Below are 23,162 nucleotides of genomic sequence, written 5' to 3' on the forward strand. Positions count from 1 at the left end.
AAAAACAAAACAAAAAAAACTTTCCCGCTTCCAACCCCAGGTCACTGTTTTCCCCTCCTGCCACCGTCTCTGTGGCCTCCACATAAGCAGAACTCCCTACACTAACAGATTCTAGCCTCAAAGGTGAAAAGATTTTCTTCTGACAAATCAACTTGAGGAAATCTCTAATTATATAATTGTGTGATACTTAAAGTCCTTCAATTAATATTTGGGAAACCTACTGTATCAAAAGTACCAAGCCAGATTTAACTCCCTAAAATTGTATTAAGTAAAAACTACTACCAGTTTTAAAAATTAACACCAAGGATATATGCCCTCTTCTTCCTCCACACACAAAACACCAGAATTTGAAAAAGATACATATTGCATAAACAATTTATTTTATTTGTACTGATCAAGAGGTAAAATTAAGAAAATATATTTTGAGATTCTATCTTCAGTACCAGTCAGAGGCTTTCCACATATAAAAGCCTTGATACATAGAAAGTCCTATTTTACAGATGGAAAAACTGAGATTCAAAATAACCAAGTGCTTTGCTGTAGTTTCAAAACTATGACAGTGCAGGAAGTTATGCTCAGGTCTCTTCCCACCAGTTGGTACCAATTGGAAAAATAATTTCAAAGATGATGATAATGATAATAATAATATTAATAATAATAATAAATGCTATTCTGAGGAAAAATTACCTGGTAAAATGAGGAATAAAAATCCTCATGACCAAAAAAAAAAAAGATTTTTAAATAGTTGTTAGTATTGATTTTTCTGTTTCCTAAAAAATACATTAACTGGTAAAATGACCAAAATATGGTAAAACAAAAAAAATCTCTCTGAATTCTTCTAAGAAATTCTGTGTAGGCAAGTTTTCTGGAGGGCTGATTCTTAAATTTTTGCAAGTTCTTACATTTCTAATTTTTATTGAAAAATCCCTTGGGAATGTGTTGAACACACCCTTCTTTACTTAGACCATTAAACACCCTTTATCATTTGGGGCTGGATGAGTTGTTGGCTGCCAGTGACACAGAAATACCTGGGACCGAGGGGACAGCAGAGCTCCTGCACCCCCACTCCACCCCCCAGGACGTCATCTGGCTGTCTTGTACTTTGTCTTTATTTCTAGGATGGCTTTGCTCCCTCCCTGGATATCAATCATCACTTCTAGTTTGTATCTCCTCTCTACCATCTATTTGCAGATTTGACTTGCAATAACTGTTTACTCCTAGAATTGCTACCGACAAAGCTACCATTTTCTGAAGACCTGCTGTATACTAGGCACTGTGTTCACCGTCGTCCGTGTCACCTTTTTAATCCTTACACACTCTATGATTAGGTATTATACCCATTTTACAGGTGAGGAAACTGGGGCCCAAAGAGTTCATCCAAGTTTTCACACCAAGTAGATGGTGGAGGCAGGATTTACAGTGGACTCTAGGTGACCTGTCACCTCTGTCCTTCTCCATAGATGCTGATAGCAGCTGCCTGCTTGTTAGAATTGTATGAGGCAGAATAAAGAGGCACTGACCTAGTGGATATAGAGGGCTCCCTGAGCACTAGAATTTGTGTGCATTAAGAGCTTGTATTTTTGTCACCAAGTTTGCCAGTTGTGTTGGGTCAAAGGAGAAAATAAAAGGAAATCTCTTGTAAAATATAAGCACCTATACAAAGGGTGCCAAAAAAATATATACACATTTTAAGAAAGGAGAAAACTGTACTAAAACCCTCAATATATACTGATAACAAAAGATGAATACAAGTCACGTTTGACTTCTGCAATTACAAGAGGTGCTCAAAGTGGTTACCATCAGCATCCAGACACCTGATTACAGCGAACTACTGCTTGAGCATAGATAACATCTCTTAACATGTATATACGTTTTGTTGGCACTCCCGGTATAAATGTTGTCCTTATTTGCTGGGCAGGGAAAAGGTTAATAAGACAGTTAGAAGTAAGTAAACAGATGGAGTACAACTGAGGCTACAAACCGGAGTTAGGACTCACTGTTTATCATTTAGCTCACAAGCCCTGACTTCCCCAGGCAGAAGGTGTTCTCTCCCCACATCAGACCTGGGCGTACGCAGGTAAGCCTGGACAGGGCAGGCAAAGAAACAGATTTCCACGAGAATACGCAATACGAGGTTTTGACAATTTTATTGAAAAACAAATACAGTCCTTTTCCACAATACATGCTGTACATGACTTGGTATTTTACTATACAAAAATATTTGGTAACTGCTGCAGATTTATAAACGAGTTTGTAAAAAGGCCTACATCATTAACCAGTACAAATATAATTTATCAAAAATGTCATTAAAAAATGGCTCAATAATTTTTCTTTTCTTGCAAATAAAATAAAGAGTCAGGAGAATGGAAATAGGAGATCTGCTAAGCCAGTTTTAACAACTGGAAACAAAACACTTCCATGCATGTGCAAACTCTTCTTAAACACACAGGCTGACAAAAAAAAAAAAAAAAAAATACCACCAGAAAATCAGTAAAATCTAATTAATGAGTAAGTCCTGAAAGAAGAGCTTAAAAGAGGTTTGGGGATGGTGGGTGGGGCCGGGGGCGGGAACAGAAAGAACAAAACAAAGGAAGTTCCCAGGAGACTAGGAGTGTAGCTCCTTCCTCTGGAACCCTCCTCTAGGGATGGGAGTGACACTGACCTTGCACTTCCCTCTGCCCTTGCATATCCCTGGATTCTTATCCCTCCCTGAACTCCAGATGCAATGCCACTGGTCATTGCTGGTTGTTTTCCCCTCTACTTATTTTCTGGCCAATTTTGCTGCTAATTCTCAGTTTCAAAACAGGCTTTCTTGGCACTACATGTGCAAATGTATTTCACAAATGACAGCCTAAAAATATTCAGCAACAGTTAAAGCATGTGAACGACCTTTTGGGAACCTGACAGCACCCCACCCCTGAGACTTCTGGCTGCAGTCTGTATGCGCTGCCAGATGAAAATAAGACACTTTCTTTAAAAAGAACCGCTCCAAAACAGCCCTATTACTCAACGTTGTCAGATCGAATCCCAGAGAAAACAGGTAGAAACCCTGTCTAGCTCTGACTACTTTCGGGAAAAAAAAACCACAAAAGTTTGTGTTCACCCATAATATTAAATATTAAAAATATGAAAAAAAAAGAAAGAAAGAGAAGACCTGCCAAAGTTCCTAGGACTTTTAAAACTGTGCACATGCCCTTCAGTAAATGGCACAGAAACGTGACTTTGTGGTTTTCTGGGGTTTTCCTCTAATTATCCTGAGGACTTCTATCAAGTTTTTCAAAACATTTTTCAATGCAAAAAACCCAACTTGCCTTTATGTTAAATTAACTAAGAAACATTTACCTTTAGGGAAAGAATATATGAAAGCAGAAAAGTTTTTTCATAAAATCTAAACATGACTTTTGTAAATTCCAACCGTCAAAAGATTGGAATTTGGTCTGTGAAATACACGCATTACTAGACTCAGCCACCATCCTAGAAAACTCTCACCTCTTCTCACAAAAGTGCCAGGGTAGGGGTGAAAGGGACATGTAGGGACTGGAGATGAAATCTTCAGAAAACACTGTCCTAGAGGCCAGCAGGGGATGTGCAAGGCCCAGGGTCCAATAAGTACTGAGAGTGTAATTGTTTTACAACTGGTCACTTACTCTCTATAAAATCAGAGCAAACATTAAATAAGGTAATCTATGGACATTTGCAAACAATGAAGGACGACACAAATCTATGTTCTATGTGCAAATTACTTGTGAAAGCACTGGGGACAAGAAAGAGAGACACACCACACGCACAGCCTCTCCTGCAGAGGGCAGGGCTTCTAGCTGGAGACAGAACGAACTTCTCAAACCATGACAGCCAACAGTCAGTACTCTGGGACTGAGAGGAGAGAGTCAGCAACTCCTGGAGGAATGTCTTTTGGGGAAATAAGAGTTGGAGTACGTTTTCAATTTCAGTAAAATTCTGGTCAGCAGGGGAAAATTCGAGAAGGCATTGTGGTCAAAGACAGGATGGAGAGATAGAGATAGAGGAACCCTGGGGGCAAGTCAGAAGGCACAGAAGGCAGATGTGGGAATTCACACAGCAGGACAGAGAGAGGACCCTGTATGGACAGATTGGGGGTTGGGAATGGCAGTGAAACACGACTGGGCGAATTTGGCTTCAGCTCCTGAACCAGGAGACCCCGTGCAGGTGTTTTAGCAAGAGCAGGATGAGAAGAGAGCAGCGTTTCATGAAGGATGGTTAATCTGTGAGCCGTGTACATGACAGAGCGAGCAGAGGGAGGAGGTGACCTGGACGTTGTCCTTCCAGAGATGTGAGTCACATGAAACACAGAGGAGTAAGGTAGGCCGGAATGGTCATTCCAGGGGAGAATGCATTAAGAGGGGATCAATTTTCTGCTACTCTTCCTCTTCAAATTCTCTTTCTCCAGCAGAAAATTTAGGTTATTTCAAAAGCTTAGAATCCTGGAGAATCCCTTTGTTCATTGAAATAATAGTTTAAAAGGCCTCTAAAATGAAATTCAGTTTTAGGAAACTGACTGCTGGCCGTCAATGCGTATGGAAAATGCAAGGCGAGTAGAAAGTTCTCCAAAAATACTTCTATCTTCCTCTGAAAAGTATCAGTAGTCTCGAGACTTTCCTGGCCACTCAAGGGCCCGTGATTCTACCATCCCCAGACTGGGCCACCGCCTCACCCTTGGGCTGTGAATGACTTCATAAAACCGTCTCTAGATGACCAGTTTCAGCACGTTCTTCCCTCTCATTTGCTCTCCTTGTGCCTTTTCTCAGCAGTTCAAATATTCACAGAGAGCACATGCTGCCTTTTTAAATGCCTTCCCAAGCCCTCCACTCTGAATTGCCCTGGCCTGCTACTGTCGCCACGTCCTGCTCCCTTAAAAATCCCAATCCAGGTGATCTGGGGGATCAGGGTCTATACAGGTGCATTTTGTGACTGTACAAGTCAGTGGAGGCACAGCCCAGCCTGCAGTGTCGTAAGTCACTCAGGGAACTCTTGGCCAAGCTTCTCCTTGTTGCCCGACAGACACGTGTACCTCCCTCTGCAGCTTCTCCTTCGAGTCGGGCCTAGTGGCCGGCAACAGCAGCTGGTGCTTGGATGAACGTGGTTGCTGCTGAACTGGCATGTGGTACCTGACATTCTTCCAGAACCTTGTCTTTGCAGAATGCAATCTCTCCTCTGTGAAGTCCCCTGACCAGTGTATGGCCCCATGTTTCTGCTTAATGAACTTAATGGATTCTGGCATTTTCTCATAGTCTTGGATTTTCTCCAGTTCCAGCAGGACAACTTTAATTCCGTCCTGAATGAGAGCATTGTACATCACTATTTGCTCTTCAGAAGAACTCCCCAGCCAGCTGAACCCCGATGTTTCTTGGACCAAAATGACAATCAGCCTTCTGCTTTTCTTTATATTCTCATTAGTGACCTTCACAAAGTCTGAAAAACACAAAGCATGGTATTGTAATTACAATCCCAGTTTGCAATCATTGTCTCCAGAACCAAAACCCCACAAGGTTCCTCCCACCCCATGTCTCCAAATGCTTTTTCCCCCCTTGCTTTATTTAAGACTTTCCCATTTTATAGGCCAGCCCAAAAATAATTGACTCATAAAAGCTCAAAATTTCATTTAGGACTCAGAACACTTTCAGTAGAAATTTAAAAACCTTTTTGCTAAATCGTATGATCTATACCACTCCTGTTTTATTGTATCGGTTGTAAACCAATTTTTGGATCTAAATAGTTGTTAAATTTTCCAAAACAAAATAAAACTTAGTTAATTGTTGCTTCAACAAAACATGAGAAAGGTAAATACTCTGCACTAAATAAGGTGAAAATAATCATGATACACCACTGAAAAGCTTCTTGAAATTGTCAAATACATGTACCTATGCCACAGCCTTCTAGAAAGATGAAAACCAACTTAATTAACCTAATTACTTTAGTCATTAAATTCATTTTAAAACAAGCTTTTTACTTTTCCCATTATGTTCATACCTTCCCCAACGTAGTCATCCCTTCCATAAATGAAGAGCTTATAGCCGCACTGTTTTTCTAAGACTTCAGGTAAAACTTTAAACACAAAAATATCTGACTTAGAGGTGGACCCTTCCCCAAGGGTCTTTGGATATAGTATGTATGCATCATAGGTCTTTCCATCTGAAGCTAAAGGGAAAAATGTATTTAGAACCAAAAGAAAAAATAGATTTGGTAAAGACAATATCTCAAACATGCATTTCAGAATGAATTATTAATTTGTTTGTATGATGGTATGAATGAACCAGCAATATCAAACGTATAATACCTTTTTAAAGAGTTCAACTCTTACAAGTTTCTGTGTATTGTGTTTTGCTACAAAGTTGCTCTATTATTTGATGGTCACGTCACTTGCAGAGTTCTGCACCTCTCTGTATGGAACCATCTCCTTGTTCTTAGCTTCTTCCCCAGATGTCCCAGTCCTGAATCCTACCATTCTCCCTTTTATGTATTGTTTAAATATTAAGAGTTTTTGCAAGGTTGAAATAAAAGAGAGGGTGCTTCCCTGATGCATGAAAATCGAGTCTCTTCTTTCACCTGAAGGCAAATCTTGAGTGATCTGTGCCCTACCCAGCACAGAGCAGGTCCTCAGCAATGGCTTCTGAATAACTGATTGTATAAACACATGCTCTAAATGCTTGTTTATCCCACCATTGTGAACACTAAAGCAGGAGGTTGAAAAACAATACTTTTCCATCTATTCGGTTATGAAACTATAAGCATATATAAGAATAACTATGATTATTGTATATATCACATTTCATATTACAATTTAAAAACTCTCTCAGTTATCTTCTACATCTCTTAACTATCCCCTCTCTCCAACAAGAGAACAGTGCATAGAATACAAGATTGTACCTTTTTTGGGGAGAAAATCATAGCAAGAATCCCTGTACCAAAGTACTATGTCAACCTTGAAGATCTTATAGATGAAAACAGAGCTCGTAATTACTACTGTTAACATGACAAATACACCAATCACGTGCATCTGGAAATTGGGGACTGGAAAAGAGGGAAAAATTATTAGAACCAAATAATTAAAAATTTTTACATAGCAAATTAAACATTATCATCCCAGAGAAACCATATTTGGTATTGGCTTGCAATCCCAAATCCCAGACAGTATTATTAGCCCATTCATTATCACTTAATAACGGGTATTCATGCAAAGCCTTCTAGAATGGATACTATGGAAAATTAAGATGCATTGTACTACATTTCCCCTTCAGTAGTGTAGTATACATTCACATAGAAAAATACCAAGACTATAGTATAGTATTGAGCACTCCATAGTAAAAGGAGTCAAAGTCAATCAAAAGCCTACAAAAGTTCCTGGAGGTAGAAATATCAAGTGGAGAAAGGTGAAGACACGGAAAGGAAAAGGGAGTCAGGGATGCCACACAGAATGTTTCGCATTTCCACAGTTCTCCTGGCTTCACTCGCAAATTATTGATCCAATGATTACAGAGCAGCAGGGGTAGAGGAGTCAGGTAAAGGGGAGGTCACGCAAAGGGGTGGATAAGGAGAAGGAAAAAAAAAAAGAATGAAGAAGAAAGTGACTTCTGAATGTCAGGGCCCACGTAGACATCCAAAAAAGGGAATCTGGAAAGCTCTCTTATTTTCCTCTTTCAATTTAGGCCTTTGATCCATCTGCAACTGATACAGGTATGAAGTAGAAATCAAACAGACCCTTTTCCAGACCAATATCCAATTGGCCCAATTGATAGTTTACAGTGACAGTCTTCATTACTGGTGCTTCATACAAGATCATGATATCTGTAGTATCAATCTTCCAGATTTATTCAAGACCATCTTCACCACTCTTGGCCCTTTACATGACTTTTAGAATAAACTTGCTCACAACAACACACTCACACTTGCAAGAACAGCAAGCCCTGAGATTTTTATTGTAATTGTTTTGAATCTATAGATTCACTTGGAAAGAACTGACATCTTTATACTACTGAGTCTTTCAATCTATGAACATTGTATATCCCTCCATCAATTTAGGTCTTCTCCAATTTATCTCAATAATTTTTTTTTTTTTTAGTTTGTATTACTGAGGTCTGGAATAGCTCTTGCTAGGTTTATTCATGTGTCTTTGATAACTTCTGATGCTATTGTAAGTATTATCTTTCAATATTTAATTTCTATTTTTTATTGGTATTTATATACATAGAAATACTACACACACACACATATATAGACAAGTGATCTTGCTAAATTCATTGACTAATTCTAATAGTTTATCTGTAGGTTCTTTTAGAATTTCTTCCATGTACACATTCATAAATACTCCATTTTAATTCAACTACAAATTATCTTAAAATATGTCCCCAATACTTTCAATACTGTATTTGATTATACAACTCATGAAAATATTCATTAAGTACCTACAATGACCAGACTTAAGTAGCTACTAGCTCTGGAAATGGAATAATTAGTAAGATCAGGGGTGTGTACCATCACAGAATTTACAGTCAAGTAAAGAAAACAAAGTATGATAAAAAATGGGCCATGGAAGTACGTAACAATGGCCCTAACCTCATCTGTTTTGGCAAAGAGCTGGGTTAAGGGCAGGCAACAAGGCAGAAAAGCCTCATAGAAGGAGGAATAGTTCAGCCGAGAAGTGAATGAGGGATAGAAGTTACCCAGGTTAAGAGAAATCCAAGAGCATTCTGGGCAGAGGAAAAACAACATTGTAAACCTCAAAGTCATGGAATCTTACCACAGTAAAACAAAATTACATTTCCAATAAACAATTTTGTTGTTTACCTGGATGTATTAATTGGATATATGCTGCATTTATTCCATACGCATTCTTGGCTATACAGGTAAATGGATACAGATAAAATATACTTTTCACTTCTGAAATGTTAAGTGCTGCGATGACTGTATTCATTTTTTTGGATGGATGATTTTCTACTCTGTTCAAAAGAAAGAGCGTAAACAAAGTTATTTAACTAAATTGCATTACTACAAGTAAGACATAGTGCATGGTTTATCTCTTTATTTGTTGCATAAACTGCAGCAGAACTAATCACCAGCCCTAAGCACAGGTGTAACAATTAGGCTGTTAGCAACAATAATCTGAGATGTTACAGCCCTAAATCCACCCTAAAGGTCAGGAAAAGACTCAGCAGCAGAGAAATCAAATTAAGATTACCAGCTTCCAAGAGGGAAAATATGGACTACGCATTCTGGTCTCCACGGGGCACAGAGAAGAATATATGACACAGAGTAGACTGGGCAAATAACAAAGGGTTTGAAGGTGACGGTAAGGACTCAGGAGTATGTCCCTAGACAGGTAGGTAAAAGGAAGCCATTAGAGACAAGCAGTAGAGTGTATGAGTCTTGGCCCCACTTCATGAGTCTTTTTTAGACTACTTTAAAAATGGAATAACGAGAAGAGTAATTCAGGAGAATTGCTTCATTGGAATGTTGCAACACATCTAAGTGAATTTAAGAGAAAGCCTTCCAAGTAGTCCCGAATTTGCACCACAGTCACCACATTTACCTTAAATGTACGAGATCTTATAAATCCTATTTGCCTTAGCAAAACTCAATATGGGCAGCAAAGGGTTAAGGACCAATCAACCACCCACTAACCCTTGCTATTAGATTAAACCATTCAGATTATATAAAGTAAGGCATGCAGTTTAACACCAAAACTTCTCTATGGCATGGTTGGCTCTTGGCATACTTACGGTGGATAGTCTTCTGTCAGCACTGGGTCCTCTTCATCAATTACTGACCCATTCCATTTCCAGTAGACAGAGGCAATATTCCGGCTAGTCACATTGCATATCAATTGGAGCTGGGATCCTGCAAAGCCGCCATAACATTTATTGAGTTTTATCTGATCTATGTATATTAACAAACGGCTATTGAATACAAATTTTAAATTATAGGAAAACACAAAGAAAAAGAAAAATTGCCCTTAAACCCACCACCCAGAGATGACCACTGCTGGTAACTTTCTGTACCTTAGTCCTTATCTTCTCTGTGCACATATGCAGTTTTTTGAATGGGGTGTTATTCTCTACTATCTGTAATTATTGTTGCAATGGAAATTTGGGCTCACACAATTAGCCTTCTAAATATAGGCTCTCTCATGGCTGCTTAGTATTCCATTATACAGATATCCTATGATTCATTATTTTCCTATTGCTAAACACAATTTGCTTCTTATTTTTCATTATCATGATTACTGTTTCAATGAACGTTCTTGTACATCAATATTGTACAGTATTACTTTGAATAAAAATATGAAAGTCGAATTGAGTTAAAAGAGGTACATATTTTAAAAGCCAACCCCCTCTCCCAAGTGAGACTGTACCAGTCTCACTTGTACCTGGCAGTGTGTACAAATGACATTTATCCCCTAAACCTTCGATACCCACCATTTTTGGTTAGTCATTGCCAATTTAAAAAAGAAAATAATTCCATTTAAATTTTTATCTGCATTTCTTGAATTCATGGTAAATTAACATGATTTTCATAAGCTTAGTGTTCGTTTGTTAAGAGTTGCTCATTATGCCTACTGTCCATTATTTAATTGCATCCTTGTAATAAACTTACTACTGATGTATAGGGACTCTTTATTCACCAAGATATCAATTCTTTATCATACATGAAAGCTATTCCAAATATCTTTGAGAGTTTGCTGCTTTCATTTCATTTTTGCTTATGAAAATTCTTTGGTGTAGTTTTTATTTTTTATTTGGTCAAATTTTTAACTGTTTATCTGTTTTCACGATTTTTTTTCTAAAAGCCCTCTCTACCACCAAATCAGGAAAATATACATGTACATTTTCTTTCAGGCATATAACACTTTCATTGTTTTATTGCTTTAATTGTTTTAGTTCTTCAATCTGTCTAGAGTATAACTGGGTACGGTATGAGCAAGAGCTTTAACTTAATGTTTTTAGCCAAATCGCTGATTGATCATCCCAGAACCACTTAGCGTGTTTCCCTGAAAATAAGACCTAGCCGGACAATCAGCTCTAATGCGTCTTTTGGAGCAAAAATTAATATAAGATCTGGTCTTATATTATATAAGACCCGGTATTATATTATATTACATTATATTACATTAGACCCGGTATTATATTATATTATATTATATTATATTATATTATATTATATTATATTATATTATGTCATATTATATTAGACTGGGTTATATTATAGTAAAATAAGACTGGGTCTTATATTAATTTTTGCTCCAAAAGATGCATTAGGACTGATTGTCCGGCTAGGTCTTATTTTCAGGGAAACACAGTATTAAATAATAAATATTTTCCTTACTAATTTGCAATGCCACCTTTATCATAAAATGAATTCTTATTTATTGGGGACGCTCTCTGCTGATCTGAATATGAACATGGCTGCCAAGGGTAACACATTCTTAATTACTGTAGTTTTTAGGGTAAGGCAAATATTAATATCATTTAGAGCTCTTTGTCACCATGTTATCTTAATAATCGCATAATAACCACAGTAAATCGCATAATAACCACATTTTAGTCTAATATTCTCCCAGGTGAATTTTAGAATCAGTCACCATTTTTTTACATTTTTATTTATTTATTTATTTATTTATTTATTTATTTATTTATTTAATATATTGGGGTGACATTGGTTAATAAAATGATATAGTTTTAAAGTGTAAAATTCTGTAATACATCATCTGTATATGACATTGTATGTTCACCACCCAGAGTCAAATCTCTCCATCACTATATATTTGACCCCTTTTACCTTCTTCTACCAGCCCCTGTCCCTCACGCTCTGGTAACCACTATACTGTTGTCTGTGTCTGAGTTTTTGTTTGTTGCTTTCAGTTTTATATCTTGCTAAGCGAAATAAGTCAGACAGATGGAAAAAGTAAAGAACCATATGATTTCATTCATATGTGGGATAGAAAACTTGCCAATTTTTAGGCCCATTTCATATTTGTATTGAAATTGTATTAAAGTGATAACATAATTTTGAGTCAATATTTTTATAATTTCCAGCTTTTCACATAGAAAAAATATACGCACTACTATTACAGCTTTCCATTTTAACTGGGGGTTTCTCAAGATTCCTTTCATTATTGTTCCCTTTGGAGCCTTTTTAGGTGTGTTTACCCTAATGGCCAACCTCCCCATGAACTAATATCACAGATATACAGTACATCTGTTGATTCAGGTTTTTTCTCTCCATTAAACACATCGCCCCATCCCTCCTTTGAGAATGTATGCTTTAAATCTCCCAATTTTTCTGAGATTTCCATGTCAAGGTTTACTTTTTTCCTCCCTTATAAGTCCCCCCTTTTTTAAATTTTGCTAAGATAATTTATAGATATGACATTTATGGCTACAATAGGATCTCTTTTCCATTGTTTTCTAGCTGGTTATTGCTAAACAACTCTAATATTTTAGAATATTAATTTTATATCTCACCAATTAATAAAATATTAATTCTAATTTTTCTCAGTAATTCTCTTGAGATTTGTAGGTACATAATTATATGATCTAAAAATAATAATAAAGTTCTTTTCTTCCTTGTAGTAAGCATGCGTTGGTTCTTTTCTTTTGTCTTTGTTTGCATTGGTGGACACTTGTAGAACATGTTAAGTAACACTGGTTATGTGGGCATCTTTGTCTTGCTGTTGACTTCACTGAGAAGGTCCATGCCTGCGGATGGCCTAACTCTATACTATAGTGTTTCACCATTAAGAATGTTGGTGAATATTGGTTTGAATTGATGTTATTTATTAAGTTAAGAAAGTTTCCCTCAATGTCTATATTCCTAAGTCATTTTATTGGTAATTTATATTTAATCTTACCAAACGTCTGTTTGACACGCTTTGGGATAATATGACAGGGTGATGTGTGCATCTCACCAATGTGATATATTAAAATATGTGTTTCCTAATGGGAAGCTATCTTTAGGTTTAGAGATCAATGCAAACTAGGCTTTGGAGTTTCTTTAAAGTATAATCTCTAGAGTATGCTATCTCATGGCCAATGGGGAAAAACGTGGTTCTTGGCGAGAGGGGTAAAAAAGCTTTAGCTATTGCAATGGTTTGTGCCCCCCCCAAAAAAAAGCCATAGTACATCAACAGATAGACAATATCTCTGTGGTATTAAAGTTCTAAGAAAGAGGATTAGGAAGTAAATACCTTTTTAGGCTCTAAACAGAGCAATAATGGGAAAAAACACACACACAAACAAAAACACTGAGAAACACTGCTCTAGATTCTTGGCCTATATTTAATTTTGAGTTTTCACATCTTTGTTAGTGTATATCTAACAATGATTTTATATAACCTTCCACCATGGATAAGAAATTGGCCAAGTACAGAATTTATAGATCACAAACTTTTATCTTCTTACAGTTCATTGTTTTCATGTAGCTACTATTACAAAAAAGAATTCTGTATGCCAGCCTAATTTTTGATCCTCTGATACAGAAATCTGTTTTTCTGTTTAGACTAGTGGTTCCCAATAGAACTTTCAGTGATGGTGAAAATGTTCCATATTTATAATACGGGTAATCACTGGTCATGTCTGGCTATTAAGCCCTTGCTGAGAAACTAATTTTTAATTGAACTAAATTATTATATATATATATATATATATATATATATACACACACACACACACATATACATATGTGTGTGTGTATACATATATACACACATATATATGAATAAAGAAATCTTATGTGATTAATGGCTATTGTATAGTACAGCATAGGTATAAACACTTATAAGATTGCTTTATTCTTGAAATAAAAAATGTTTACTAACTTGGAAAAGTATCTTTCTAGAATGACTATCTTTTTGGTCTATAGTCTTATTCCTCCACCTAAAAGATTAGCTCTGGTCATAAGAACTTCATCCTGTGCCAAGTAAATTACATTTCTCATTCCTAGGCCTGTTGGCCTTTGGCTGGTGTTTTCATGGGTAATAAGTGTCCATAGAAAAGCAAGGATGGGCAAATCAGACATGGTTAGATTTTTGCCATAAGAGGCAAGAAACCCAAAGAAAGATTTAAGAAACAGTCTTTGCCCCTGTCGCTGTAACTACAGATATATCCAGGAAACTGCTTGGGTTATGTGTAATAAAGGTATAGTTTACCTTAATCGAGTTCAGAAAAAGTGATTTCAGTGTATCCTAATTGGAGGCCACTTACCCAAGACAACTTCCATCGTCTCATTAACTGGACTCTCAATCACAGGCCTCACAGGCCTGTTTTCCTCTGGAAGAAAAATATCCACAGGGCTTCTCAGTCTCATATAGGTCAGAATCTCAAGTGATGACAACACTTAGCCAAATATACTAAAACATACTATATGGCATCCAGCCAAACATTCCTTTGAGTGCCTGAAGCATTTATGGCAGGAGACAGAAGGCGGAAGGGAAAGGAAGGAGAGCGACACAAAGGCTTCAGCAAAACCGTCAATACCTGTTACAAAGCACAGGCCCTTCTGAACATGCAGTTTGTGCCTACAAAAAACACACACAACACGAGGACCTGGGTGTCCACACAAGTGGCTCTCTTAAAGCAAATCAGGTAAAAGGGGCAGTCAGGGAAGGGTACTTTCCTGGAGGGAGCATTATTCCCCAGACAGGCCATCTAATGCTAAACCTGCCTGTATTCAGTACCTTTGATAACAACTCAAGAGTGGAATGTTGAGCAATTTGGCATAATTAATTAAAATAGGCAGAAAAATACTAAGGAGCTCCAGAAATTAATCTGAATTTATTTACAAGAAGATTGGCTTCAAGGGTTAATCTGTGGCCGAGCCTGAAAAAATATGAACATAAATATCAAGTATGAAAAAAAAAAAATGAAAGAAGTAGACTCCATCAGGACAGAATATTGTCTGTTTTGTTCACTAATGTACACCCATAACAGTGCCTGGCACATAGTAGATGCTCAGTAAATAGTTTTGAACCTGCATTTAGGAGAAAACAAAAAATGAACTCACCCCTCATTAAGTATATTATTTCTACATCAGGGATCAGAAAAGGAGATGGAGAATATTTCAAACATATTTGACCTATCTGAAAATTCCCCAGTGCACAGTTTACCCTAAAATTCTGTCTGCTGATCTGGTTGCTATATCTCAAGGAAAACAAGCCAAAGCCACACAATGACCAGAAAGAGGCTGCTAAAAACTCAAGATGAAAAAAAAAAAAGAAAACTCAAGATGGTTGTGATACAGAGACCGTTGTTAATGAAAATTACAATTCACTGATGCTATGGGACCTAGGCAAGGAATTAAGGTTGATTCAATAAAATTAACATGAAACAATATATTATCATAGAATTGAGAAAACTCAGCTATATGTAGGGTGATCATATTCTGGGTGACCCTGGGACATTCCCATTTTACACTTGTTGTCCCAGCATAATTATTAATAAGAGACCCCTTAACTTTCGAAGTCCTGGTTAGAGTCATTCTTTGCATATTACTAAAAGCTTACAAAAACTAATTATCTACAGAAAGGTTGAGAATTCTTCCCATCCCCAGGTAATTTTAAGCGTGCATTTTGTTGTAAAATAGCTTTTAATACAAAACATGGTTAACAGAGAATTGAAAGCCTCAGGAAAACTAACGAGAATAATCATTGTACATGTATTTACTGCTCATCTATTTTGTACCAAGCACCGTTTTGCACCAGTCACATGACCATATATTTGATCTTTAATCTTCCCAAGGACCTTGGAAAGTTGTATCATCTTTCCTACAGAGGTCCTCCTATAGGCTTAGAGAGGTAAAGTAACTGGGGTAACTGGGAGCTAACAGGGGGTAGATTCGGGAAGGGTAATTTATTCCAAAGCCCATTAGCATCCACTCCATCACGCAAATGATCCTCATTACTAGACATTCAGATTCCCCAAAAGAACGGGAATTGTCCTCACACACCAACCAGAGACCGCCCCAGAGCTCTCTGGAAGAACCATCTTTAGCCATTCCAAAGAACAAGCCTCCCAGTTCAGTTGGAAAACATACAGTAGCTCAGATTATCTGTTTAATCAGCATTGCATCTAAAGCAGGCATGAAAGCCATTTCCACAGCAGTTAGCAACAAAAACTAACTAAAGCCATGTGTGACCTTTGGCAAGTCACCAAGCTTCCCTTAGCTTTAGTTCCTCCAGGAACAATGAAAGTAACTTTAGAATCATGGTCTCTGGGCCTTGCCAGATTGAAACACCTAGGGTTGGAGCTGTAACTCACCTAGAGTAATAAGTTCTATAACCCGGGTGATACGATATTGCTTTCCCAAGTATGCGTAGGATGCACGACAAGTATATTTCCCTTTATGTGCTTCAGTCACATTCCTTATTATGAGTTTATCTGTGTTTCCAATAAAGTTTTTACTGTCAAGAAGAGGTTTGCAATCCTAGACGGAGCGACAAGAAGGAAGTATTGAAAACCAATTAATACCTTCGCCCAGTCTGCTAGCCAAAGAAATTCCTTTTTTTTTCACATCAGCAAATGCCATATATATATATATATACACACACACACACACACACACACACACATACGTATATATGTATGATGTATACGTATGTGTATATATATAAATATATATTATATATATTATATTTTATGTATTATACATGTTATATATACACAATACACACATATCGGGGGTGCCAAAAAAATGTGTACACCTGACTTGTATTCATTTTTGTTATTGGTATATATTGAGTATTACAATTTTAATACAGTTTTTTCCTTTCTTAAAATGTGTATACTTTTTTTGGGCACCCTCTGTATATACATACATACATATGAAAAGAGAGGTTCCTTGCAAACAAGTTTTAATATTGTAACTTTTACTGCAAAAGTCGTAATTATACTCCTAGGTTATTAAATCTTTAGACCTACAAGCCTTGCACTTTGAGGACAAGTGAAGATAATTTTATTTGGCAAAAAAAAGAAAAAAAAGTTTGAGGAAAGAATGCTAATACTATCCTATTATTTATTTGTACTTCTTAACCTCCACAGGATGACTCCTTATGTAAGCTCCAACAAGCTAGGTGGATCAAAGGTCCAAACATGATGTGTCCCATGGAGTGCTAACCAATCCACTTTGAAGATAGTTACAGAAACCACTAAGTTATTTAAGGACCACTTAATATTTTTAATAAAACACAAAACAATATATTTTATAATAAATATTTACCTCTTAAAAATCCTGAATTTATAATCAGTCTTATTTCTAAACATCTTTTATTCCTACACTCTTCTCAACTCTGTCTTATTAAATTAAATACAAAGAACAGAAAGTAAGATTTTAGTCAAGCTGCAAATTAAATGTATGTAGTCTTACAACTTTTTAAAAAGTTCCTATTAAGTTTCACTACTCAAAAGCAAGCAATATGCCAAATACTTTGCAGATTCACCTTATTGTCTATGACAGAAAGCTATTTTATTGGCTGGAAAAGTAAAATAACATATTTAACATAATATTACCTTATACCACTGTATTTTGGGTATCTCATTGTTCTCATCTTTAAAATAACTCAAATAAGGACACACAAGTCGTCCATCTCCTCCAATGGGTAGTCTCTGTGGAAATATAGCTTGTGAGTTGTAACACAAGGTAGGCTCATGCTGTACAAACTTTGTAGTGATTTTAATCTTGAGGCAGTAAGTTGAATTTCTAAAATAAATCAAAATAGGTGAATTAAGCACTATTGGAAGATTTTTCTGCCTTTAACTATCGCAGTACATAGAACACATGCTTGTAACACACTCCTTCCTTTCTTACCTTACTGCACAATAGTAATGTCCTGAATCTTCTACCTCAGCAGGGACAAACCAAAGCTTCTGTTCGTGCTGATGAATCCTGGAGTCTCTTTCTGTAGATATAGGTGTCTTGCTGTCATTTTTGTACCAACTTATAGTGCCACTGTTTTCATTTGTGTTAAGGGGACATGAACGAACATCAATTTCATATGCAGAAGAAACTGAAATTATTTGTTCTTCACGTTTCTCACATTTATCTTTAAAAGGGAGAGAGGAAAAGCAATTTCTATAAGAAATATGTCAATGTTTCTTAATGTAATACCTACATACAAACACATCAATTATTAAACATATCAATTCATGTCAAATATGAGAGTTTTAACAGCCTGATGATTAAGAGTATTATCTTGGAATTCTGAAAGATTTATATTCAAATCCAGCTGTGTGCCCTTAAGGAAGTTATTTAACCTCTCATCACCTCTTAATTCATCTAAAAATTGGTGATAATGTAGCAGGAAAGATACCTGTTTCAGTATAAGATAGAGTATCAGAGACTGGATTTACTCTCCTACCTGAACTACTAAAAGTATATTAAATAACCATATTCGAAACTGAACAACAAGGAACAAAGGACAGAAATACCAGAACGATGGGAAACAAAGGAGGTGAGCCCTATAATTTTTCCAAATTACTGCCTAGAGAGAGTCTAGGCCATGACATTGCAAGGAAGAAATCTAGGCAACGCCCAGTGTTCTCTCTGAGTTGAGGAGATGGAGCCGGAAATCCAGGTAAACCAAGAGTCTAGATGGCAGAGTACCAAAGAGATCAGAGTTGGAGAGAAAGAGTGACAGAAAGAGAGAAAATGCGCTTTGGAGATCTACAGAGAATCTCCTTCAAGTTTTCAGCTGAGTATTCATTAGTGTAAGTATGTAAGAAAACTACCCAAGGCCAGAGTGGGAATTGACTGAAAGATTAGATTGGATAATACCTGGAGTACATACAATTCTAGAAATAGTTGCTGTTATCAAAACCTGGAATGGAAAACCTCATTAATCATGAGGCACCTGGTAGAATACCCAGAAGGGTTTTAACTCAGTAGATGGGGTAAACTAGCCCTAGAAAAACCTTCTTCTGATCATGACTAATAAAGCTTTAAAAGCAATACCTAAAAGGATCAACTGTCTCTGTTCTTTGTGACAGAATAAAGCTCAAGAACATTTTCAGTAATACAAAAATATCCAGCACCCAACATGGCAAAATCTACAATGTCTAGGATCTAATAAAAAATTATTAGGTATGCAAAGAAACAGGATAATATAAATAATAATGAGGAGAAAATAATCAGTTAATCAAAACTGACCCAGAAATGACAGAGATGATAGAATTAATAAATGGAAAAGTTAAATGTTACTAATATTGTGTTCCATTTCTTCAAGATGCTAGATCAAACATGTTGGGAAGAGACATGAAAGAGTTTGGGTTTTTAAAACCCTAAATCAAACTTCTAGAGATAAAAATGACAATGTTGACTTAAAAATATAACACTGGGTGTGATTTGACAGTGCAGGAGAAAAGACTAGTGCACTTCCAGACAGCATTAGAAACTACTCAAAATCAAATACAGAGAGAAAAATAACAGAACAAAATAAATAGGGTATTAGTTAGCTGAAGGACAACTTCAATATATGTAGTGTGAATCCCTGAAGAAGAGGAGAGATGGGTAAAATGAAAAGTATTTGAAATTTTTCAAGATTTTCTGAATATAATGAACTCACTGACCCCCAAGTCACAATGAACCCCAAGCAAAAGAAGCATGAAGAAAACTACACCAAAAAAAAAGATGAAAATGATGTAGCATTCTTGACAGAAACAATATAAACCAGAAGAGAATGGAATACAGATAAGTACTGAAAGAAAAAAAATCAACCTAGAATTCTATATTCAGTAAAAGTATCTTTCAAAAATAAAAGCAAAATAAATAGGTTTTTCATACTTATAAAAGCTATAAAAATTCATCACCGGTAGACCTGCACTACCAGAAAAAATATAAGGAAGTCCTTCAGAAATAAGGAAAACAATATCAGATGAAAAATGAATCTACACAAAGGAATAAATAACACCAGAAATGTTTACTACATGGGTAATTATAAAATATTTTTTCTTATTACTTTAATCTCTTTAAAAAAACAGAATGTTTAAAGCAAAAATAATAACGTATTGTGAGATTTATAATATACAAAGAAGTAAAATGTATGGGAACAAAAGTTCAAGAAGGGAGAAGTGGATGTATACTGGTTTAATTTTTTTATACTATATGTGAAATGGTATAGTATCAGTTAAAGATAAACAGCAATAAGTTAAAAATGTGTACGAGAAGTCCTATAGCAGTTATTTAAAAAACAAAAATGGTTACTAGTATAAGCCAACATGAATCATGAATATCCTCAATTAACCCAAAAGGCAGCAAAAAAGAGAAAAAAATAACAAAGAATTGATGGAACAAACAGAAAATAAAATAGCACGATCCTAAAATTAATCCCAACATAATAATAATCATATAAAAAAATTAATGGTCTAATCACCCCAATTAAAAGGCAGAGATGGTCAGATTAGATAAAGAAAGAAGGCTCCAGCTGCAAGCTACCTAACACACACACTCTCACACACACACACACTTTAAATACAACGACACAAATATGTTAAAAGTTTTAAAAAGTGCTGGAGGGAACATACCATGTTAACACAAACCAAAAGAAAGTTTAAGTGGTTATTGTTATCAACCAAAGTTGATTTTACAAGAAAGAATATAACCAGGAATAAAAAAGGTCATTTCACTATGATAAAGGAGTCATTCATCAAGAGGTACATAGCAATCCTAAATGTTTACTCTCTCACTAACGGTGCTTCAAAATGTATGAAGGAAATTGATAGAACCGCAAGAAGAAATAGATAAACCGACAATTATAGTCAAAGATTCTAATACCCTACTCACAATAATTGATAGAACAAGTACAACAATTAGACAGATAATCAGTAATGATATAGAGTATTTGAAGAACATATCAACCAACAACAAACTTACCAAGATATACCACACTTTTGCTCATAACCCCATAACTGATACATTTAAAAGAATTCAAATTAGACAAAGCATTTTCTCTGATGATAATGCAATAAAATTAAAAAACAATAACAGAAAGCTATCTAAGAATTCCCAATGTATTTGAAAAATAAAAAAACACACTTCCAAATAACCCGCAAGTCAAAGAAGAAATGAAAAGGGAGATTAGAGTGTATTTTGACCTGAATAAGGAAAATATATGTCAAAACTTGTGGAGTGCAATGGAAGAAATGCCTAGAGGAAAACTGAAGCTAAATCCTATCTGCAAAGAAAAGATCGAAATATGATAACTTCAGTTCCCATTTGAGAAATCAGGGAAAAAATACACCCAAAGTAAGCAGAAGGTAGTAAATTATATAGCTCCAACAGAAAATCAATGAAATGGAAAACAGAAAATAAAGAAAATCAAAGCTACTAAAAGCTAGTTCTCAGAAAATCTACACTATTGACAAAATCGCTAGCCAGACTGATCAGGAAAAAAAGAAAGGTGACACCTCTCATGAAAACACTTTTACAAGAGTAATAGGGGAATATTAAGAACAACTTTATGCCAATAAATTCAACAATTTATGTGGAACAGGCAAAATCCTTAAAAGGCATAGACTATAAAATCTCCCTCAAGGAGAAATAGATAACCCAAATAGCCCGACAGATATTAAAGAAATTGAATTTGCAACTAAAAACCTTCCAACAAAGAAAAATTTCAGGTCTAGATGGCTTCACTGGTATATTCATGGAAGAAACAACATGAATTTTACACAAACTCTTCCAGAAAGTTGAAGATTCACTAAGAACTTCTCAATTCACTCTATGAGGTTCAGCATTACGTCAACACAAAGACCAAAGACTTTAACAAGAAAAGAAAACCACAAACCAATCTTCATCATAAACAAAGACGTACAACTTCTTTAAAATAGTTTAGCAAATTGAATCCTTCAATATATCAAAAAAGGATAATGCATTATGATATACATAACATCCTAGAAATGCAAAGTTGAATTCACATTTTAAAAAATTAATCAATGAAATTCTATATATTAAAAGATTTAAATATATATATATATATATATATATATATATATATATATATATATATATATAAAAGGACCTCAGTAGATGCAGAAAAAGCATTTGACAAAATCCTAATAAAAATTCTCAGCAAAGAATAGAAGGGAACTTCCTGAATCTACTAAAGAACAGCTATGAAAATCACAACTGACAGCTCTCTTATATAGTAAGATTAGATGCGAAGTAAGGATGTTCACTCTAATCATTTCTATTCGACATTGTACTGGAAGATCTAATTAGTACATTAAAGCAAGAAAAAATGGCATCCAGATTGAAAGGGAAAGCAAAATGTCTTTATTTACAAACAACATGATCATATATGTAGAATACGCTACAAAATCTACAAAAGACCTAGAAGGATTAGTAGGTCATAAGTTACAATATGAATATGCAAATCTGAATGTGTTTGCATATACTAGCTAAGAATAATTAAACACCTAATTTTTCTTAAATGCCATTTATAATAACATCAAAATATATGAATAATTAAGGATAAATCAACAAAAGATGCATCAGACCTATCCAATGAAAATTATAAAATGTTGCTTAAATAAATTAAATGAGATCTAAATAAATGAAGAAATACATACTCTGTATCAGAGAAGTTGATATTGTAAAGGTGTCAGTTCTCCCCAAATTGATTTATATTCAATTCAATCCCAATCAAAATCTGAGCAGGACCTTTTGTACAAATTAAGATTCTAAAATTCATATAGAATTAGTCAAAAACAACTTTGATTTTAGAAAGAACAAACTTGAAAGTGTAATGCTGCCATATTTCAAGATTTATTATAAAGCCAGAGGTCTTAAGACAGTTTAATATTGGCATAAAGATGAACATCTCACTGAAACAGAATAAAGGTCCAAGAAATAAATTACGCAAACACATTCAACTAATTTTTTACAAAGGTATAAAGGAAATTCAGTGGAGAAAAGATAGTCTTTTCAACAAATTGGATATCCTTATGCAAAAAACAAAACAAAAACTTCTGAGGCAGGATTTCCAGAACGGCAGAGTGAGGGTCTCCATAAATTTACTGCTCCATAAAAGTAACAAAAAGACTGGAAATTTTTTTTCAAAATCAAAGGCTTGCAACAATCAGAACATTTACTTAAAAATACCACTACCACCAGCTAAATTTCAGTAGTGCAGCAGGATTTGTAAC

At 35.4% G+C, this 23,162-nt stretch overlaps 1 protein-coding gene across 3 annotated transcripts in view; it reads right to left on the minus strand.

Annotated features, from left to right (window-relative positions):
• Nucleotides 1-2,130: 2,130 nt before the first annotated feature.
• The window catches only part of IL1R1 (interleukin 1 receptor type 1), a 73,197-nt gene continuing 52,165 nt past the window's right edge, over nt 2,131-23,162 (minus strand). For 2 of the 3 annotated variants that reach the window (XM_019753872.3, XM_019753873.3), the window contains exons 4-12: nt 17,830-18,064; nt 17,532-17,721; nt 16,284-16,449; nt 14,232-14,297; nt 9,753-9,870; nt 8,821-8,972; nt 6,904-7,047; nt 6,007-6,174; nt 2,131-5,448 (exon numbers count right to left, since the gene is read on the minus strand). In XM_019753872.3, coding sequence (XP_019609431.3) covers nt 4,997-5,448; nt 6,007-6,174; nt 6,904-7,047; nt 8,821-8,972; nt 9,753-9,870; nt 14,232-14,297; nt 16,284-16,449; nt 17,532-17,721; nt 17,830-18,064 — 1,691 coding nt within the window. In that variant the 3' untranslated portion in view covers nt 2,131-4,996. The remainder of the gene's footprint in view (nt 5,449-6,006; nt 6,175-6,903; nt 7,048-8,820; nt 8,973-9,752; nt 9,871-14,231; nt 14,298-16,283; nt 16,450-17,531; nt 17,722-17,829; nt 18,065-23,162) is intronic. The other variant, XM_019753874.3, reaches the window with a different exon arrangement.

This window comes from Rhinolophus sinicus, chromosome 2 (genome assembly GCF_057876585.1).
Source record: "Rhinolophus sinicus isolate RSI-liver-muscle chromosome 2, RSI-T2T, whole genome shotgun sequence".
Taxonomy (NCBI): Eukaryota; Metazoa; Chordata; class Mammalia; order Chiroptera; family Rhinolophidae; genus Rhinolophus; species Rhinolophus sinicus.